The sequence below is a fragment of the Leptodactylus fuscus genome, chromosome 8, assembly GCF_031893055.1.
Source record: "Leptodactylus fuscus isolate aLepFus1 chromosome 8, aLepFus1.hap2, whole genome shotgun sequence".
Classification (NCBI taxonomy): domain Eukaryota; kingdom Metazoa; phylum Chordata; class Amphibia; order Anura; family Leptodactylidae; genus Leptodactylus; species Leptodactylus fuscus.
The window spans coordinates 46,920,176-46,942,744 of record NC_134272.1 but is presented as its reverse complement, the minus strand read 5'-3'; the positions used below and the strand labels follow the sequence as shown (position 1 = coordinate 46,942,744).

At 40.9% G+C, this 22,569-nt stretch overlaps 1 protein-coding gene across 3 annotated transcripts in view; it reads right to left on the bottom strand.

Annotated features, from left to right (window-relative positions):
* The window catches only part of LOC142217309 (multidrug resistance-associated protein 1-like), an 89,664-nt gene that overhangs the window by 36,206 nt on the left and 30,889 nt on the right, over positions 1-22,569 (bottom strand). For all 3 annotated transcript variants that reach the window (XR_012717379.1, XM_075285504.1, XM_075285505.1), the window contains exons 7-19: positions 20,301-20,432; positions 19,161-19,388; positions 16,092-16,269; positions 12,612-12,773; positions 11,850-11,942; positions 11,428-11,631; positions 8,729-8,875; positions 5,593-5,680; positions 4,953-5,022; positions 2,555-2,681; positions 1,679-1,855; positions 1,363-1,530; positions 511-685 (exon numbers count right to left, since the gene is read on the bottom strand). Coding sequence is in view for 2 of the 3 variants with exons in the window: in XM_075285504.1 (XP_075141605.1) it covers positions 511-685; positions 1,363-1,530; positions 1,679-1,855; positions 2,555-2,681; positions 4,953-5,022; positions 5,593-5,680; positions 8,729-8,875; positions 11,428-11,631; positions 11,850-11,942; positions 12,612-12,773; positions 16,092-16,269; positions 19,161-19,388; positions 20,301-20,432 (1,949 nt within the window). In the remaining variant the exon portion in view is untranslated. The remainder of the gene's footprint in view (positions 1-510; positions 686-1,362; positions 1,531-1,678; positions 1,856-2,554; positions 2,682-4,952; positions 5,023-5,592; positions 5,681-8,728; positions 8,876-11,427; positions 11,632-11,849; positions 11,943-12,611; positions 12,774-16,091; positions 16,270-19,160; positions 19,389-20,300; positions 20,433-22,569) is intronic.

Sequence of the window (22,569 nt, the reverse complement as noted above, 5' to 3'; positions counted from 1 at the left end):
TCAGCATGTACTCTCACTCCTCTAGGTACCATCAGTAAGCTATGGCCAACTATTTACAGTGATCTAGAATTTTACCATGAAGCTCTCAGGTTGCAGGAAATGTCTACCTGGCGACTCTCTAGTACATATAATTATTCAATATGAAATATATTAGGGGATTATACAGAATGACATTTCCTAATAGGTTATCCTTGCTTTTGTGCAGCCAAAGTTAATCCGGTCATACACTGTAGATACATAAAGGTTTTATATATTCAGTTTTATTCTCGTCAACCTAGTGTTCTCAGCAGAGATCAACCATGAGCTTGTCAGGCCAACCCATTACAGATTACAGCATCTGGATCAATGCAAGCAAAATAAAAATATATATCATAGGCATGGCTAATGGTCCATTACCTTCACACACTGATCAATATGAAGGGTGTAATAAGTCTAGCCAGAATCAGCTCTAACGGTAATGCAACACCATTAAGGTCTGTAGGGTTACAAAGCCTGGAATTAGACACTCACCTTGTCCATTGTTCTGATCAGCATTGGCATATGTACGTAGAAATTCAGCAAATGCACCATCCTGCTTCAGAAGCTCCTGGTAGGACCCAATTTCTGTGATTTTTCCATCCACCATCACAATAATGGAGTCCATTTGTGGCAAGTAACTAACTCCATGTGTAACTAGTATACGGGTCTAGAAAAACATAACACTGAAATTAGCCATCCATACAATCGTTAAAGGGAGTCTGTCAGCAGTAAACCTTAAGCTTCTGTTACTTAGCCTTTGAGGCCCCATTTTTATTCATATGAGAATAAGGGGATGAGTGCTTTGCCGGGGAGTCTAGAGCTTAGTCCAAAGCCGAGATCCCAAAGCACTTTCCCACGTAGAATAAAATGGAGATATATATGAAAGTTTAAAAGTGTAAAATGACAAATTCTACTAAATATTTCCCCACCAAACTATATATTATTCTGTCTAGCTCCCTCTGCTCTATGACATCCTGTCAGCAGATCAGATTGTATCTAATCTGACAGGGTGTGTTTATCATTACTACCTAAAACACTGCCTAGTTTGTTTGTGTTTTTTGGCACATGTGAATTGTACTCAACACCTCAGCTTTTCAAACAATGATAACAGTGGAATACAAGAGAGAGAGCTAGAGCAAGAGAGAGCTAGAGCAAGAGAGAGCTAGAGCAAGAGAGAGCTAGAGCAAGAGAGAGCTAGAGCAAGAGAGAGCTAGAGCAAGAGAGAGCTAGAGCAAGAGAGAGCTAGAGCAAGAGAGAGCTAGAGCAAGAGAGAGCTAGAGCAAGAGAGAGCTAGAGCGAACTAGATGGAGAGATATAGAGACAGACAGATGGACAGACACTTACTTTATCTTTAAGAAGCCCCTTCGGACCAATAACTTTGTCAAATATGTGTTTTCCCACATGAGCATCCACAGCAGACAAGGGATCATCCAGTAAATAGACATCAGCATTGCAATACACTGCCCGAGCAAGGCTCACTCTCTGCTTCTGACCTCCGGATAAATTCACACCCTGCATCAGACATGTTTTTTAGGTACATTAATAATTCATAAATAATAACTAATATCAGTTTATTGTAAATACAGCACATCATAGAAAAAAATACCAAAACATACGTGGAGGAGGAGCGTGCAAAAGAAATGAAAAGAAATATCCAAACCTTTTCTCCAATTTCTGTTCGGTCTCCAGATGGCAAGATCTCCAAGTCAGGCAGAAGGGCGCAGGCTTCAAGGACTCTCTTGTATAGAGGTTCTTTGCGCTCTCTACCAAACATGATGTTGTCTTTAAGAGAGGCATTCTGAATCCAAGCTTGCTGAGGAACATACGCTATGCCGCCCTGAGCAAACGGAAGAACTAGAAGTCAGATTTATGTGTATCCATGGTAGTACAATGGAAACAACCCTGCACTAACACTGCCAACCATCAATCCCCTTCTTCTGCATATCCCACTGAAGCATGATAGTTAGAATAAAGGGAGTATTACTGCAGGAGCAGAGTCTGTTTTCAGTCTGTTACTATAGAAACATATTGACCTGCATAGAACTGGAGACACAAATAGGCTAGTGCCTAAAGGATTGCCCTGCTGGTCTCTCCTGACCCCATCTGACAATAGGGGTTGAAATTCACTGCTGCAGGTCACTATCCGACAGCCATAAATAATTGTGCACACATCCTATTAAGAATAGGACATTTTTTTTCTGGCATTAGGAAGTGTCCTGCCCAACGTGCAATAACATAACTTCACTCCTGATGTCAGATTTAGTGAGCAGAGAGTTCCGACTTTTTGCTAAATTATACTGTTGTTGTTACACGTGGACACTAGAGATAAATATGCTAGGACAATGGATCTACCCCATAAACAGAGAACTGAGGAACAAATCCAAATAAATAGAAAACAGCAATCTGGATTCAAAATTCCCAAGAGGTTTCTCACAACCCAATCAAGTCCATATAGTCATTTATGGTAGTCAAACGTATATGTCTTTTGTATGCAGACTTGAGTATTTAAGGAGATCTACAATATAGTTTGCTCTACCTTGACAGATGCAAAGCCTTCTTTCTTCTCCATCTCACCCAACAATGCAGACAGCAAGGAAGACTTCCCACATCCCACCTGGCCAACCACTGCAATGAGAGCACCATCGGGGATGGTCAGATTTATCCTGTATCAATGAGAAATGAAGCTGTTCAGTGAAATTCATGCTTCGGCATCCCCATTTACATGTCATACCACACTACTAGGGTCGAGTGATCGGGAAAGATCGGCTTCCGATCAGTGATCGAGTAAATTTCACGATCGTGATCGGAATTCTGACCCGATCTTTTCTAGCGGGATCGAGATTGGAGGTTATCTCAAGATTGGCTCAACCCTAACACTACCCATAACCCAACTTAAGGTATGTTCACACAGTTTTTTTTTTTGCAGACGAAAAAAATCTGCTTAAGGAATTAGGACATATATTTTTAAGTGATTTTTTTTTTTATGCTTTTTTTTTTTTGGCGCATTTTTCACTCCAGCACACTGTATGAACCTGGAAAATTCACTTAAAAATAAATAAAAGCAAGCGTCAAAAACAGTGTTATGTTTTTTTCCACCTCCTGTAGTTTTTGAAGGGTTTTTCAAGTCTGTTTCTGCCTGAAGATAGCAGCTGATTTTTTTTTTTTCAAGACCTGATTCCCACTGAAATGAATGGGGGAAATTTTTTGAGGCTTTTAAGGCTAAGGCCTCAAGCAAAAAAAGGGCATAGCAAAGAAGCGTTGCAGGAAAAACTGCGGCAGCAATGCATCACAGTTTTTCCTGCAGTGCTTTTCACAAAAAATCTGCAGAGGTTCCCTCTTCGGACTTTTTGCTTCCACTATACCTATATGAAAATGCACGTGGTTTCCCTTGGTATAACATGCTGCAATTTCCAAATCCGCTACGCTTTTGGAAGTCACAAATTTTCCAATGCGCATACTTTTAGCAATGTGTGGATCGGATTTGCTAGAATCTCATCCACACTGCAGTGACAGTAAAATGCCGCAGTTATTGACATGTGGGGCCCTCAGCCTACGGCGGATTCCACCTACTGCAAAAAAAAAAAACCTCAGTGTGAAAGCACCTTTAAAGGGGTTGCCCATTTTCAGACAAATATTAAGAGAAAAATGTTATTGTTGGAAAGTGAAGTAACTCTTCATTACTGAAATATACTTCCTGTATCAATTCCTCACAGATTTCTAGATCTATGCTTGCTGTCATTCAATCTGCTTACTTCCAGTAGATAAAAATATGTCTATGTAATATACAGTCCATGGTCAAACGACGTACAGTCCATGTGCACTGCTCATTACCAGGGAGATGTCGGATTACTGTGCTTAATGGTAACAAGCTGTGCACCTCTGCTTCCTATCACATGACCCTGGACAGATTTGTATCCACTGGAGGTAAGCAGAATGAAGACAACAAGCAGAGGTCTAGAAAATCAAGAGGGATTGGTATAGAAGATATTTGGAAAACTGTTAAATTTTATTATACAAACAAGATTTGTCTCTCAATATTTGTCTAAAACATGACAACCTCTTTAAAGAATCTATCCACAAATGAATCAAAATTAATCATCAATGTGGTGATCTGCATGCAACGCAAGAGTATGGAGGGTGCACATGGGAATTAAAGGGATCCTATCATTAAAATGCAATTTTTTCTGACTAACACGTAGGAATAGCTTTAAGAAAGGCTATTCAGCTCCTACCTTTAGATGTCTTCTCAGTGCTGCTGTTCGGTAGAAATCCTGGTTTTCTTCAGTATGCAAATGAATTCTCTCGCAGCACTGGGGGCGTCCCCAATGCTGCGAGACAACTCTCCAGCGACGCCTCTTTCTTCTTCTGGAACGGCCTCTTCACTTGTCTTCTTCTGGCGCAGGGGTCAAACTTCTATGCACGTGCAGTCGGTTCTGCCCAAGGCCTGACGACAGAGCAGACTTACACATACATACATTTGACCCCTGCGCCGGAAGAAGATGTGTGAAGAGGCCGTTCCAGAAGAAGAAGTTAGAGGCGTCGCTGGAGAGTTCTCTCGCAGCATTGGGATGCCCCCAGTGCTGCAAGAGCGCTGGGGACCACCCCAGTGCTGCAAGAGAACTCATTAGCATACCGAAGAAAACCAGGATTTCTACAAAAAGGCGGCATCTAAAGGTAGGAGAAGAATAGCCTTTCTTAAGGCTATTCCTACGTGTTAGTCAGAAAAAAAAATTGTATTTTAATGATAGGATCCCTTTAACACAATGTAACCAATGTCTGGATGTTTGTCCAGTCAGATGACAGCACATCTGTGTATGGACTGTGGAAATTTGCTAGTTTTGAAAGTCTAAAAAAAAAAAAAAAAAAAAAAAAAAAAGCTAAGTAACATGGGTGATAAACATTTTTTTTTTCATAAAAATCAGAAGCAACCTTACTCTTTCAGTGTGGGAGCATCATTCTTGGACCAGGAGAAGGTTGTGTTCCTCATGTCAATACACCCGTCGCCTAAGAGAGAAACGAACATTTACAATCTGCTCTTTGCTGGTCTTAGCAATTGAATTAACATAAATCTCTACCCAGAGAGCCAACATTATATGTGAAACTCTGGGCAAAATTTAAAAAAAAGGGGGGAAAAAATGAAAGTATGTGCATATTTTCAAGCATTTTTTAATACATTTTCATGAATAAAAGAGAAGCAAAATAATTAGAAAACTACTATACTGTCTCTACAGACCTTAGGCAGACAAATTTTATTCATACTCCCATCTGTCCTTTACAGCTGGTTAGGCAGGGGAGATGGAAAAGTCGACTATAGGATCAGACTTTACAGAAGTTGGTTAAAGCGTATACCATGGAGATGCAGAACTCCACATAAGAGCTATATACACAACACAGCAGGGGATATTTTATGCTAAGACTGGGTCAAAGACTGAATTAAAAAAAAAAACAAAAAAAAACAAAAAAAAAACCACAACACACACTTGCTGTAAATACCATTTGACTTTTCCGTAAGAACGATATAAAAGTGATAAGTCTCAGAAAAAAAAAAAAATGGTAAAGAGAAGGAACACTTACAACTTCTCTGAGGATCTCTGATGATGCTCTCTGGTTCCAGCTCCTCATGCGACAAGAATACCCTGAGACGCTTCAATGAAACACTTGCCTGTGGGTAAGGGCACATATTATGGCTATTATAGTGTTCCCTTAAATATTAACCAACCTGATGTTTCAGGTCACGTGCGAAACTTAAGAGGGCAACACAAAACAGAAGCAGATATCCTGTGCTTAGTGTATAGTTTTACATGATTTGGTTTGGTATTTTAAAATGGGGAGGGGGGGGGGCGCGACAAGCAACAGAGCTCCTCAGACAGGGGAGAGCGGAGGTGAGAGCTCTGGGATTGCTGTGCTGTCTATCTTCAGCCTTTCCACTCATCAGCCAGTTTAATTGAATTTGGCTGATAAGGGCTGAGATAAGGAGTCAGTTACCTCTGTATCGCTAGGTTCACACCTGCGTTCAGTACTCCGTTCTGTGCTTTCCGTCTTCTACATGCAAGAAGACGGAAAGCACAGACTGGGTCCGGCCGTGAGCGTTTTATGCTCTCCGCCGCGAAACCGTTTTTTAAAAAAATCCGGACATAGAGTACTGCATGTCCGACTGTGTCCGGATTAAAAAACCCGGTTTCGCGGCGGAGAGCGTAAAACGCTCACCACCGCTCACGGCCGGACATCTTTCTCACCCAATCAAATGAATGGGTGAGAAAGAATCCTGCAAGTTTCCGTCTCCTGCTCTGTTTTATGCAGGGAACGGAAACCTGCAGAACGGAGTTCTGGGCGCAGATGTGAACGAGCCCTATGTAATGCAAGCTGACTCAAATCCAGCTCTGCTACATCAGTTTCCACATCAGCTTTATTCTGTGATAATGCATTTACAACCAATCCCTCATTACTGACTGCAAACATAGCAGAGCAAGTGAAACCCCGCCCACCAATGTGCTGAGAAATCTGGACCAAATTTTGGGTTTCTGGCTGGTTCCAATCCTGGTTCACATGACTGGAACTAACACCCGAGTCATTCAGTCTCCTCCCTACTGTCTTGTGTTCATGGAAAGTTACATGTTGTATGGGGGCTTGCAACGTGGGGCTTTAGCCTAAAGTGGCTTCTCCTAACCATTAGATGGCCATTCTGAGAGAATCAAAACACTAAATAGGGGCACCAGAGCTTGTAGGTAACAGTCATATCTTCACAAAGGAACATAAGAAAAGTAATATTTTCTCATCTAAATGTTTTTTAGATGTCAATTTGGTTCTTAAAAAAAAAAAATGTAAAAAAAAATTAAAAAAAATTGTACCTATAGTTGACCCATTAGTCAGAATACTTAACCCCTTCCCGCCGATGGCATTTTTTGATTTTCGTTTTTCGTTTTTGACTCCCCTCCTTCTAAACCCCATAACTTTTTTATTTCTCCGCTCCCAGAGCCATATGAGGTCTTAATTTTTGCGGGACAAATTTTTCTTCATGATGCTACCATTAATTATTCTATATAATGTACTGGGAAGCAGGAAAAAAAATTCAGAATGGGGTGGATTTGAAGAAAAAATGCATTTCTGCGACTTTCTTACGGGCTTTGGTTTTACGGCGTTCACTGTGCAGCCAAAATGACATGTCCCCTATATTCTGTGTTTCGGTACGGTTCCACGGATACCAAATTTATATGGTTTTATTTACATTTTGACCCCTAAAAAAATTTCCAAAACGGTGTTGAAAATTTTTTTTTTCTAAAAGTCGCCATATTCCGACGGCCGTAACTTTTTTATACGTAAGTGTACGGGGATGCATAGGGCGTCTTTTTTTGCGGGGTCGGGTGTACTTTTTAGTTCTACCATTTTCGGAAAATGTTATTGCTTTGATCACTTTTTATACAAATTTTTATCAGAATCAAAACAGTGAAAAAACGGCGGTTTGGCACTTTCGACTATTTTTCCCGCTACGGCGTTTACCAAACAGGAAAAATATTTTTATAGATTTGTAGAGCGGGCGATTTCGGACGCGGGGATACCTAACATGTATATGTTTCACAGTTTTTAACTACTTTTATATGTTTTGTAGGGAAAGGGGGGTGATTTGAACTTTTAATTCTTTTTATAAAAAAAAAAGTTAAAATATATATTTTTTTTGCATTTATTAGACCCCCTAGGGGTGTTGAACCCCAGAAGGTCTGATCACTAATGCAATGCATTACAATGCTAATGCATTGCATAAAACCATCCTTTCTTTTGCAGGCTGCATAGACCAGCCTGCAAAAGAGAGGCTTTGCAGACAAGCCTGGGAGCCTGTACAAGGCTCCCGGCTGTCATGGCAACGGGACGTCAGCCCTGGAGCATGCTCCAGGAGCCGGCGATCCCGGCCAAAATGGCGGCGCCCATGCGCCGCCGGGAAAATGGCGCCTCCGGCGCCTTTGCCCGCGGCGCCGGAGGGGTTAATGCCTCCGATCGGTCCGGGGACCGATCGGAGGCATTAGAGCCGGTTGTCTACTGCTTAAAGCAGTTGACACCCGGCGGCTATGGCGGCCGCCCGGCTCCCGGGCGCTCGCCATAGTTACAGACCCGACATGCGCCGTACTATTACGGCGCATGTCGGGAAGGGGTTAAAAAAGGGACTTTTCTCTCTGCTGCATTCAGTATGCAAACAGTGGACATCTGGTGAACCCCATAATTGTCAATGAGGTCCGTAGATAACCACTGTTATAGCGGTCCGGCTTCGCTGGGGCAGAGCCCAGTGAGTCATGAACCTGGCCTAAGATAATCACTCCACCAGCCTGTATATGAAGTCTTAGAGAAGTATTCTAGAAATAGAAGTTCTTCAGTATTATTTTGCTTGCAACAAACTCTACAGAACGGGGAATTCAGTGTTGCTAGAACAGAGACAAAATGTCTATTCCAGTAATTCACACCTTTCCTACCACAGAAAAAACTAAAGAAATGTTTCCACCCGTAAGGCCAATCCTGCCTCAAGGGAGCCTGGCATTAAAGAATTCTTGTCCAATGTCATCAGATATGTTCACTGCTTTGCATAACATCTTTGGGCAGGCAGAAATTTGTGTGAAAGGGACAGGTCTTGGGTCCTGGTTGGGAAACACCATATCTAGCATACGGATTGATGTTCTCATAGTTAGCAAATAATGTCTGTATCGAATTACCAATGATCTCTTACCTGAACCATACTGCTAATAACCATAGGCAGCATGTTTAATGGGAATCGGAGGATATTAAATAAAGCCAAAGACACAAATGCCTTTTCAGCATCCAGAACGTTGTTTTTATCAATGAGAACAAAAACAGCAAAAGTCGACAGAGCAACCTGGTAGAAGGAAAGAAAAATATACATGTGAGAACAAAAAAAAAACAAAAAAAAAAAACAACTTTGTTTAGGATACATGTACATTTTACCAGTTAATTCTTTTTGCAACATACAACATATTTATTTCTTTTTTCTCGTGTAATAGCGTAGAAAATAAAATCCAGAAGCAAGGAATACAGCCAGTGACGATTAGGTGCTGGAAGATGCCAGCGCATCCACTGAGGATCCCTTTTATTCGGTCGCTGGGTATTACACATATAATCGTTCTCATGCTTGGCCTGGATCTTAAGTGCTGACATCCCTGCCTCCCTGCTCTGCTCCGTTTTCCGCCTGTCTTCACTCATCCCTACACTAAAGTAAACATGAACCCGGCCCAAGTGTATTTTCCATTTACGATGTTCTACTTATAAACACCTGTGAATGGAACAATACATATTTTATCCTAACGTGGGCATAATATATTTGCTTCGCCAGAACAGCAACTGTTATTTTGAGCTTCGGGGGAGCAGGGGAGACAAAAGGAGCACAGAGTCCATGGCCTGACACAATATCTACCCTACCATAAAAAGAGAAAGCCTGCACAAGAGGATTAATGTGTGCACCTATAAAACTACAGTTACACAGTTATCAGTGAAGATTTATTACAGAGGTCCATCTGTCTCATCTATATACTGTACATTTAAGTTCATTGGAGGGGTGGGGGTTAGGATTTAAAGGTCTGTTTTTTGGAAATTACAATAGAAAAGAGATCTCATTAGTGACTGTGGCATTAGACATAAGAAGATCTGATTACAATGTGATCATGGGATACCAACAGGAAGCCCAAAAACTGCCCCTAGATCTGTCTACTTAATACACCTATTCGTTTCCAGCAGAAGCAGGGCCTAATAGGATGCCTTACAGTGCCACCCTGATGGGTATAATACATTTCAAAACAGAATTGTGTGTATTTAATAACCTATCAAGCTCAAACCTTTTAAGGTTCCCTTATGGAAGTGAACAAATGTGTACAAAAAAAAAAGAATTTTTTTAATAGTAAAATTAAGAGAACAAAAAAAAAAGTTATGGGTCCCACAGACTATCGAACTTTTGTTGCGGAAAGCTAGTAAAAAATAAAAAAGCCTGACTTTCTACTGGATGATTTTCACAAGCCTTCAATTACTAATATGGCCTTTGCAACATGGTTTTTGGTTCTTGTTCTGTATGAAAAGATGTTTTGGTCCAAGGTTGCTTTGGATTGTGTACACTTTGCCATCTCTTATGTCTTGATTATTCTTGTACTATAATTTGTTATATAGTTTCTCAAAAAAACGAGTTTAAAAAAAATAAATAAAATAAAGCCTTCACATATTTGGTATTGCTGTGTCAGTCCTGACACTAGAAGTAGTAAGTTATTTGTACTGCACAGTGAACAGCACAGCATTCAAAACAGCAAAACAATGATGAAAAGGTTTATAGCCAAGTTAAAGTTCCTGGAATGTGACTATTAAAACTAAAAAGAAAAGAAAAGATAAATGGTATGCTATGGTACGGTATGTGATCCTTAAGGGGTCGTTCACACGGAGCAAAAGGGGGTAGATTTTGACGCGGAATCCGCCTCAAAATCCACCCCCTCACAATAAAGGTCTATGTAGCCCGCTAGCACTCTTCCTTCCGCTAGCGGAAAAAAAACCCCAAAAAAAACGACATGACCTTTAAGGCGTATTCCTCCTCAAGAAATCAATACAAGTCAATGGGAGGCGGAAAAACTGCCTGCGATGTTTTAGCGAAAACTGCTAGCTTTTTTTGGCGCAAGCCAAGAATAGCTACAAAAGAAATGGAAAATATATAGGAAATTTTTATACTTCTCCCTTTTGCTCAATCTACTCCAATCTGCTCAAAAAACCGCACCAAAATCTACAAAAAAAATAAACTATACTTCCACAATGTGGGGCCTTAGCCTAAAAGGGTTTCGCAGGATAACAAACATGCCTGCTTTCTTAGAAATACGTGCCACTTCTATCCATAGGATGTTTGTGATATCGCAGTTTAGCTTCATTCACTTCAATAGAGCTCAGCTGCAATACCAGCTGATGGAGAGAGGAGACGAGTGGAACCGTTTCTGAGAGAAAGCGGACAGGTTTTTCTCACATTTCTTACATTTATACACTTATAAGGATTATATTCTCCTGAGAAGCGCACATGAAATCTGTTGCATGAACTACAGGACAGATATTATACAAGTTTAGATATAGGATGTAATCTATGGGGGCCACACGGTGGCTCAGTGGTTAGCACTGAAGCCTTGCAGTGCTGGAGTCCTGGTGTTCAAATCCCACCAAGGGCATAAAACCATCTGCAAGGAGTTTGTATGTTCTCACAGTGTTTGCATGGATTTCCATCCCATATTCCAAAAAGACATACTGATAGGAAAAAATGTACATTGTGAGCTCTATGTGGGGCTCACAATCTACATTAAAAAAAAAAAGAAAAAAAAAAAAGATATAGGATGTAATCTAATTCTAAAGATCCTACAAATACCAAAAAAGCAATTCCACTCCGGTAACACTTACCAGGAAAGGGGCACAGACCCAAGTGAACGTCCCTACAGCAGACAGGTAAGCAGACTTCTTCAGGACTTTCAGCTCCTCCTGTCTGATTCCTAGCACCTTTTCCTTGAAGGCCAGTTCCCAGGCATACAGCTTTAGTACTTTGATGCCATTGAGTATTTCATTCATAAGCTTAATTCGGTTGTCTTTGCATTTCATCTGGACCACCTAGAAACAAGAGAGACACACATCCAGAAATATAGCGGTGCCTTCCTCACATAAAGCACTAGGGGGAGTCAATCGTCATAAAACAAATCTCACCCACAAAAACAATGGATAACATACAGTAAGTGGAATTTTTAAAGGTACTGTACCTACTACACTCAGCAATAAGCGTCTATAAAGCTAAATTAATCTGACTGTTGCTAGTGGAGACTGACACTCACCTGATATTTCTTGGTCTTCATTGCAATAACTGCATTTACAGGCACCAGAAGAATCATTACTGCAACCCCTGCAAGAACAGAGGGACCAAGGATCTAGAAGGAGAGGATCACATGGATTTAAGAAGACCTTTCACAGACAGAATACTACATAGTAACACTAGAAATACATCCAGGACACATCTATTTGAACAACTTGTTTTGCAAGGAGCATCTGCATACAGGTTCAGAGTTAAAGAGGTAGGCTCATGTTTAAAAATTTTTCCCCCCATCAACAATATAGGAGAGATACCTACCAGATCGAGAATGTGAGGTCCATTCAAACAGGAAAATGTGACCCTGTTAAAAATCAGTGGGATCCCAGAGGCAGTAGGTACCTTAACCTGTGTCCAACCTATTTAAGGGCTCCCTCTCCTCACTTCTGAATACCCACCTTCCAAGCGCCACAACTTTACTTTTATATCAAAGCCACAGAAGGGTTTCTTTCCTGTACAAGCTGCCATGTATTTAATTGTACTATTTAGAAGGTGTTATACCACAGAACATATTTATCCTCTATTCATGGGATATGGGATAAATTACTGATCATTTGTGGTCTGACCACAGAGACCCTCACCGATCCCAAGAACACCTTTTCAGAATATAGAGGTGGTTACAGAATGAGGTAAAGGCCCAACCTAAGCTCAAAAAGGATTCACTAGGATATCTTACCATAAACTATCATGGTTCTCCATTTTAGGAAGAGTACAAATAAAACGTACTTACTTGCCAAAGTAAATAGAGTGCTAAAATAACTTGAAGTGGAGCCGACCAAATCATGTTTATATAGGTTGCCAAGTCCATAAACCTCTGTGCATCCACAGACATCAAGTTAACAATCTCACCAATTGTAGATGTGCGACGTGCAGCATTACTGATCACTAGAGCCTAAAAGGAAGGTTAAAGATAGTCAATTCACTAGTGACGAGTAACAGGAATGCACACAAGTAATGGCAAATAAAAAACATCACAAAGGAACATGCTAATGTTTAACCCTTTCACTTCCATGGAAGCATCTCATACATCCTACCTACTTAGCACTTCATTAGCCAAGGACATGAAACATGAGCATAGACTCGGGCTGTATACCACCTAGAATGGAGACTCAACTTTAATATGCCGCTGAGATCACAGTTCCAGCAGTTATACAACCAAAAACAGTCAGGTGTGGAGCTGCAGATGTCAGAGTACTGCAGCTTTGTTCCTATTCATTTGAATGAGAGCAGAGCTGCAGTAGTCAGACACAGTTTCCACGCTGAGCAGTGTCCTGCTTCCAGGTTTGTTCCCTGTATAAGTTACAAGTTCAGCTGCAATGGCTGCTTGGAACAGCTGGTCCTTACAGGGCCTCCTTGGTTCTCATTCTGTTGACCTATCCTAGGTCATCAGTTTCCAAAACAGCGGCCATCTCAGAAAACCCCTTTAAGAAAGCAGCCTAGTTCGGGCGTTCACTATGCAGCAATGCCTTTCATTCATATAATTAATATATATATATATATATATATATATATATATATATATATATATATATATATATATATATATATATATATATATATATATATATATATATATATACACACACATACACACACAAATCAGCCAGTATTACCTGCTTTACCTTTCTATCTGAGGACATCTTATCTTCTAGGTTATGCGACTCCCCTCTGACCAGAAAAATAATTTTTCCTTAAGCTAAAGAATCAGTTTTGTGACTTCCTTTATGATGGATAGCACCACACAGACAGCGACAGAAATTGCTGTCACTACCTACTGATAAGCAAACACTTCCAGACATACAACTATAATGAAGAAGCTGACAGCTCAGTCTCCGTAACTATAGTCATACGGTAGTACAGTCTCTAGACACCAATGTAATGAATCATGGGATTGATAGAGCATAGAGATAGAAATATACAAGCTAAGATGGTGTATGGTCAGGAGCGGAGCAGAAGCTGAACTGCATGGATATAAGGGCAGTACACATGAAGGAAGACCATATTGTAGGTGATGGGTGCAGGCATGGGAAAAATAAATATTAGTTACTTGCCAGGGGTCAGAAACCATCTTAAAATGGATTGACTGGAATAACAATCTATTCAAATATCGAAATAAACCTCAAAAGAGGACCTTTAACCCGTTCCCGTTCTTTTTATCGTATACAAGGTGCCACTCTAGGGTTTCTGGCACAACTGGAGTCTTTTCTCTAGGTCCCACCATTCCTGAAGTCAGTGATACTAGTTTTGGGGTCTGATATGCTATTTAGTCTCTGTAGTGTCAGGAAGGCGATGTCAGGCAGGAGAAGGCATGGGGGCGCGATTCTGAGCTCTGGCACTGGCTGCCCAAGATTGGTGTTCAGAATCCAATTACCTGACTCTATAGAGCCTAAATAGCAGATCCGCCACAAAAACTAGCTGTACTGATTGCTTGGGAACAGTGGGAGCTAGAGTAAGAATTGTAACTGGAGAAGAGCCTACACAAAGAGCTTGTGAAGGTCATGAAAGCTTTCCTTTAAAGAGGACCTTTCACCACTTCTGCCAAGTTCAGCTTTTTTCCATCATTTAATAGATGCTGCTCCACTGATTCCAGCGCAGTTAGATTTATTTTGTTCTCTAGCACACATCAATCCTGAGCAATCTGTACAGCTAGTTTAGGTGGCTGGTATGATAATAGGCTTCTATTGTCAGGTGTCCAGGGTCAGGCCAGAGCAGGCAAGGGCTGGGATTCACAGCTGCAAATCAGAGCTAGACAGTGTCAGAACTCAGAATCACATCCCCCCTCCTGCTGCTTCTGTCCAGCTTGGATTGGAGCTCAGAATCAGAACCTTGCCTGCTCCTACCTGACAATACAGAGCTGAAATAGCATATCAGCCACCAACAATAATAGCAGTGATTGCTCGGAAACAGTGTAGGGCAGACCTGGGCAAAGCCCGGCCCCCGGGACATATCCGGCCCTCTGACTGATTCAGTCCGGCCCGCACAGCTAGACTAGGGAGGCGTGTCTAGGGGGCGTGTCGTAGTGCCGGCAGGAAGATGGAGACATGTGGTACTGGGGAATGTGAGATGCAGGGGGGAGTGTGTGTGTCTGTCTATAGGTGTCTGTATGTATGTCTGTATCTGTGTATCTGTGTGTGTGTGTGTGTGTGTGTGTGTGTGTGTGTGTGTGTGTGTGTGTGTGTGTGTGTGTGTGTGTGTGTGTGTGTGTGTGTGTGTGTGTGTGTCTCAGTAACCTAGGGTCAGAGATGGAAGGGGAATGTTATACTAGGGCAGATATGGCAGATGGAGGGGGGGGGGGGGAGACATGAAGCTGGGGGAGAGATGGAGGGAGGACATGAAATGGGGCAAATGAAGGGGGATATGAAACTGAGGGAGAAATGGAGGGGGGGGGGGGACATTAAAATGGGGACAACTAGAGGGGGCATTAAACCATGGAGGAAGCTGGAGGGGGACTTGTCTGCCTCTAGTTGCCCCCAGTTTAATGTCACCCTCCAGCTACCCCTACGGTTTAATGTCTGCTTCCAGCTTCCCGATTTTAATGTCCCCCTCTAGTTGCCCCCAGTTTCATGTCCCGCTCCAGCTGTCAATTTATTGCCCCCTCCAACTACTCCCACTGTTTAATGTCCCCCTCCAGCTGTCCCAGCTTCATGTCCCCTCTAGTTTCCAAAAGTTTAAACTGGGGCACCAGGAGAGGGACTTAATACTGTGGGGCAGTTGGAAGGGAACATTATAATGTGAGGGCATATAATGTATGGGTGACTGTAGGAGGATTATACTGTGTGGTGGCACATGGAAAGATGATTGGGAATGGGTGGAGTTAACGTAGAAGTGGGTGGAGCTAATTTTGCCGTGGTGCGGCCCTCTAGCATAGTTTCAATTTTTTATGCGGCCCCATGGGAAAATTAATTGCCCACCCCTGGTGTAGGGGTTAAAGAAACTCTTCAAACTGCATCAGAAGCAGCAGAGCTGACAGAGTTAGTGGTGATGGTGAAAGGTCCTCTTTAAATATGGACACCATACATTATTCTGATACTGCTGTAAGTGTTGCATATATATTTTGTTTTTTAATAGAAGGTTTAAAAACGGAAGCCACAATCTCAACTTTGCTCTATGCCTTATAATAGTAATGATCCCACAGCTTAAAAAAAGAAAATAAAAAATCAGCACAAAATACTGCAGTCTCAAAACAATTACAAGAAAGATGAAGACATACTTTGCGATAGACAAGACCAATTATGGCTGTTTTCAGTCTCATTCCCGTAACAAAGCAGATATGAAAATACTTGTGCAAGATGAGAGTCTGCAGACAGGCGCAGATGAACAACAACGCTGTGTACAAGTATCCCTGCCAGTCTGGAGCATCCTTATTACCCACAAACTGAATAAGCAACCTGCAACAAACAAACAAAAACACATTTAGAAAGTTAAATTGACCACAAATATAAAAGCCATTTTATAGACAGCACTAACCACGAAAATGCAATATTTAGGACGTAGCAAACCACTTTAGGGTCTGTTCACATAGTTTTTTGGCAGTGTATTTTGACGCGGAATCAGTCTCAAAATCCACTGCCAAAAACGGCTCCTATTGACTTCAATGGGAGCTGCTCACTTCTTTTTTCCCCCACTAGCCAGTAGCGGAAAAAAGAAGCCAGCTGCCCTATCTTGCCGCGGATTCCACTGCACAAGGCTCCCTCCTGATTAGACCCATTCATTCAGGCCTAATCTGAAGCAGAATACCGCGACGGGATACCAGTGCACTGCATCAGCATTCAGCTGCGGCTAGCCGTGCGGCATGTTCACATGCGGAATCTATTTTCCACCGTGTGAACATACCCTTAATGTGAAAGTACTTTGATGGGATGGGCTCGCCCAGAATCATATATTAATCTAATGTATGTACATATGTATGTATAGATAGGCCAGAAGAATCTGATCATCTTGTGGTTTTTGACGTGATTTTTTTCATGAAACTGAAGCCACAGGTTGTTTTTTTTTTTTGTGTTAGTTTCAAAATAAAACACACAAATAATCCACAATGTTTGAAAAGACCCCAACACTACACAGTAAGCCTCATCTAGTTTCAGAAGCAGAGAACCAGAAATTCATTGTTTAAAGCAAATCAGTATTCTTAAGAGGCGGCTACCCCCACCTGCTGTTGCAAGCTTTATCCCAATGCACAGCAATCGAGATAAAAAATGTGAATCAGCAGTGGGAAGAACCAGTCAGTCACTCAGGAACACAAGGACATCCGGCTCAGACAGCACTCTGCTCGCGCGTCACAAACCGATTGTATAAAAACTCCTGCATATTGCCAAGTGAGTGACACTGAACTGGAAATAGGGAAGCGTGCAAAAGATTATGCTGACATCAAGGCAGCACAAACCAGACAACAGATTCCATTTGAAAGGAATAAGTTACCATAAAAAAAAAAAAAAAAAAAAAAAAAAAAAAAAAAAAAAAGTAAACCAGATCGTGAAATATCACTTTAATCTGTTTTTATTGCCTGAAGTTTTTTTTGCTTTTTTTCTGCTCAATTCTATAGTGGTGTTATCTTTCATTGCAATCAGATCTATAATGAAAATGAGGTGACTGCTATAAAGAAAATCCTCTACAGAATAGGCAAGTGTCAGTCGATTTTAGGCATAGAGGCCAGAGTGCCAAAATGTCAGGATTTAGTAACTTTTAAATAGATTGATCAGCCGTAGACAACCATTTTTGTACAGTGTGCCAATTTATAAAAAAAAACAAAAAAAAAAAAACAACTATAAAAAACCCTGTACTAAAGTCATAGACCACAAACCAAAACAGAGGTGCTGCCATAGGATGCTTCTGGACACATGCGATTACCACTATTTCCCAGGAAGCAGCTGTACTTTCCCAATAGAAGCAATAAAGATACACGTACAGCCGCTAATTAGTTGTGTCCAGCAGCACCGTACAGCAGCATCCTTGGGGTGGTAACACACTATGTATCTGGATACAACCATAGCTATGCGTCCAGTCCTAGGCCACTGGTAATTTCGCTATGATGTTAAACTGCATTCACATGGTACATTTTTGCGCAAAAACGCATGAATTTTTAATCGGAAAGCTGTCTGCACGTTTTGTGCAAAAACACACCGCTATACAATATAATGTCCCATAACAACACCTCCACACAGTATAACGTTGCAACAATTTTTCCAAAAATTTAAGGTTCAGCCAAATGTGACATTTTTGGGGTTAGCCACTAACATGCTATTATTCTGTTTCAATTCAGACCCAAGAGTATAATAAATGGAGCCCCAGGGAAGGTGAACAAACATATAAAACAATGTTACTCACCCCTCCTGACATCACGACTCCCTGACATCAGCAACTGCAATATACATCATTAAAGTCATGACACTGACCTAACCTCTGAGGTCCTATCAGAGGTCTCTGTCGGGAAGATGCATCGAAGAGAACAGGGAGTCACTTTGGAGTAGTGAGTAGCAGTCTTTTTTTATGTATGACCCCCTCGCCTGGACCTCCGCTTCTTATACTCAGGTCTGTGGAGGAGACCCCACAGTATAGTAATAGCAGTTAGTTTCGGCCATGTTTCCTTTGAAAGAACCTCCCGGAAAAGTGCCACCCTCAAGGACTTGTGCTGCCATACCAGAGAAATATGCGTTGTGACTTTGGACATGTGCTGGGGGTTGCCAATCCCTTATATAGATAGTGTCATGGAAAGTTATTTAAAACATTTTTAAAACATTTCAAAAAAGAAAAAAAAAAAATTTATTTTTTTTTTAAAGGCTATTTTCTGGTGACCTGTTTCCTTTAAATTTATGGCAATGCTGGAAGATGGCAGTTTTTTTTTAGCAGACAAATAAAGCTCTTAGTGGTGGGGACATTCTTTTAGAAATCTGATAAATACAAAAAGTACAGTGTTCCTGTGTGCATATACTGTGTAGACAGGTATGAATACAATTCTATAGCAGTATAATCTTCCCGGGTGGATATAGTGTGTACACAATTCTATAGAGATATTATATTATAATAGTGATAACTGCATAGTATGGCTGTCTCCTTCCAGAAACTTTATATGGTCTTGTCACTTCATTTCGCAAAAGGATGACCATCTCAGAGTCTGCCAAAGAGAATACACAGACTCTTCACAGTCGGGGGCCTGAATTCAGCAACTCATTTCATTTCTAAAACATTACTGCTCGATCATAAAGAAAGAGGAACACCGCTTTATATAGGTTACATTCATTTTAAAGCAGCTTTGTATTAGTAGAAGTTAGCAGGTGCTTACTTTAATATTCCTGGTCCAGCAAACATCAAAATATCATGAATGACTTTGAAGAAGAAGCTCATGAAAAAGTAAGGGCCAAAAGTTTTATATAAAGCTTTAAACAAGGACGACTGTGCATCTTTTGCATCCGGCTTCACAATCAGAGCCTCGGCCTCCTCTCCATTTTCATCTCCCAGCTCAGGCTCTTTGGTCGGTTTCTTAGGAGAATACACCATTTTCAAAGGCGGTCTATAATGAAGAAAAACACAAAACGAAGACAGGACTGAAGACGACAGCTAAATACAAATCTGTAACTTGGGGGGGGGGGGGGGGGGGGAAAGATTTGTGGTCTATATCAAGTATAAAACATAATATACAATTATTTATATAATTACTATACGACGACAACCTAATATTTGAAGGTAGGTGGTGATATCTGGCAGCCCTCAACACAATGATGACAAAAAAAAAAAAAAGCTTTTCTTCCCCCCCACGTGGATTCTGACGCGGATTCAGCGTCAAAATCAGCGCCAAAAACAAACTCTGTGTGAATGGACCCTTAACCCCAGCAGCATCAGGAAACATTGCTGTTTTAGGGGCCCAAAAGATGAAGATTTGCTTCTCCAAAAGGGGTTCTTTAGGATCACAAAAAGAAGGTGGTCGATAAGACATTGTACAAAATAGACAAAATGAAGACCGTAATCTACTAGAAAATTAGGACTCATTTTATATCGTTTTTCATCATTGCTTTTTTTTTTTTTTTTTTTTTTTTTATATCTCAGACAACCCCTTTTGATTATTTTTTTTCCCTCTCCTTCATATCCATCTATCTATCTACACACACTCTCAAAAACTGCAGCTATATCAAAAGATGAAAACGCTGAACTTTATTAACTTTAAAACTAGTAAATCTACTTGGGCGTACTCATGGAGAGGCGGGTCTACAATACCACGTTAAATTCTATGGTGACTGTCAATTCACCACCAGATGTGGTGGCAGATGCTGAAAACCCCTATTTGTAAGCCATGCAGACAATGAATGTATGGACATGAGCTATCCAGGACAGATGACAACTAGAATTTCACTCAATATGGACATCATATTTTGGAATAAAACATGCAGCACACCGTTTCACATTCTGATCACTATTTATTACACACTTTTTAGCTTTCAGGTATTCTTTTTCCCAATTTCTGGCCAAGATGGGCACAACTTCTGTTGAGGTGTCTTCTTTGTTTAGAGACCACAAATCCTTGGTTTCCAGGGGACGCTTGTATCCTTGTATCATCATTCTAAAAGAAGAAAATAAATAAAATTATATAATATATATATATATATATATATATATATATATATATATATATATATATATATATATATATATATACACACACATATATATATATACACATATATACACACACACATATATATACATATATATATATATATATATATATACATATACATATATATATATATATATATATATATATATATATATATACACACACACATATACACACACAGAACTTTCTTTTGTGCAGCACATATACAAGACTTATTCTGATATAGCCCTAACGCTAACACTGGCCTATATACAGTCAATTAATTGTTCTATACGGTCTGAGAATGTCTGGCCAAGTGCTGCAGGGAAGGAGTGTTTTCCCCAGGGCACACACATACACAGACACAAGCTCTTACTTACCCCTTGGACCCAGTACAGGTGGTTGGTAACAGAAAGATACTGTCCGTGGTGAGCTCCATGCTGGAGAACAACTCCCATCCCGTGTATGGGACTGTGACAACACTTGGCAGTACTGTCAGCGACCGACTGCTTCATCCTAAGGCCCTGTTCCCATGGAGTAACGTGCCGCTCATTTAGACACGTAAACACGTGTCAGAGCGAGGCGCTTCAAAACAGATCCCATTGACTTCAATGGGTGCTGGCTTACGCACGCTACACATTGAAATCAACGGGAGGCTTTGTAACCCATTGATTTCAACGTGTAGCGCGCGCAAGCCGGCACCCATTGAAGTCAATGGGATCTGTTTTGAAGCGCCTCGCTCTGACAAGTGTTTACGTGTAGAGATGAGCGAGTACTGTTCAGATCAGCCGATGAAATGAATGGACGTAGCCGGCACGCGGGGGGGTTAAGCGGCCGGCCGCTGTCAAAGCGGAAGTACCAGGTGCATCCATTCATTTCTATGGAGCGTGCTGTTCAGATCGGCTGATCCGAACAGTACTCGCTCATCTCTATTTACGTGTCTAAATGAGCGGCGCGTTACTCTGTAGGAACGGAGCCTAAGTGTGAGAAGGAGTGCTATCGACGATTCTTCCTTCCAACCATGGTCAAGCTGTATAATCAACATCAGGCTAAGCAGAGATCATTCCATATAGAGAACTGAATGATCTTTAAGTTGTGATATCCCTTCTACTAACTTTTTTTTTACCTTTACCTTTTTATCTGTACCTAATGTCACTGTAATGCTTCTACCTTGGAGCTTTTGTATATAGTATTATTATTGTATTATTTTTTTTTTCTGAATTTCCCTATGGTGGGACTATTAAAGGATTATCTTATATTTTATACTTTCCAAAAATGACTTTCTGCATCGTAGCTCCATTTTCATAAAAATCTGTGTTTTATTCTTATGACAATCAGCATAGATCTTTGGGGGTCCCAGGTGACAAATCCTTGCAGATCTAGTAATTCAGCTAAGGATAGGCCATCAATCACAAAAATCAGAGCACCCTATAAGATCAACAGGCTAAATGCCAAACACAATCCATATTACACAAGTAGAAGAAGGCAAACATATTGGGTGTCATCTATATGTAAGGCTCTAGTGTGATAACAATTTTTACATCTGTTACTTTCTTTTATAGGAAGCAAAAAACGGATGCAAACAGATGGCCACTGTTTACATAGACTTCAATGTTGAAGTGTTTGAGGGCGGGTTCACACCTGTGCCTGAACTCCGTTATGCAGGTTTCCGTTTTCTACCGGCAGAAGACGGAAACCTGCATTCACTGCTCGCCAGTGAGCGCCCATGAGCGTTTTGTGCTCTCTGCGGCGACATTTTTTTTTTTTTTTTTTTAAATCGGACACAAAGTCCTGCATGACCAACTTTGTGTCCAGTTTGAAAAAAAAAAGAAAAAGAAAAAAAAAAAAAAAAGAAAGTTTCGTCGCGGAGAGCACAAAACGTTCACGGGCGCTCACGGCTGGACACATTTCAAACCCATTCAAATGAATGGGTTGGAAAAGTGCCTGCCGGTTTCCGTCTTCTGCCCAGTTTCTCGGGCAGGAAACGGAAATCTGCATAACTGCGTTCGGGCACAGGTATGAAACCTTCCTAAGACAGTTGTAAAAAAAACGTGATCTGAATAGAGCCCAACTTGCCAGCAGTAGGAGATTTAGTTTACAA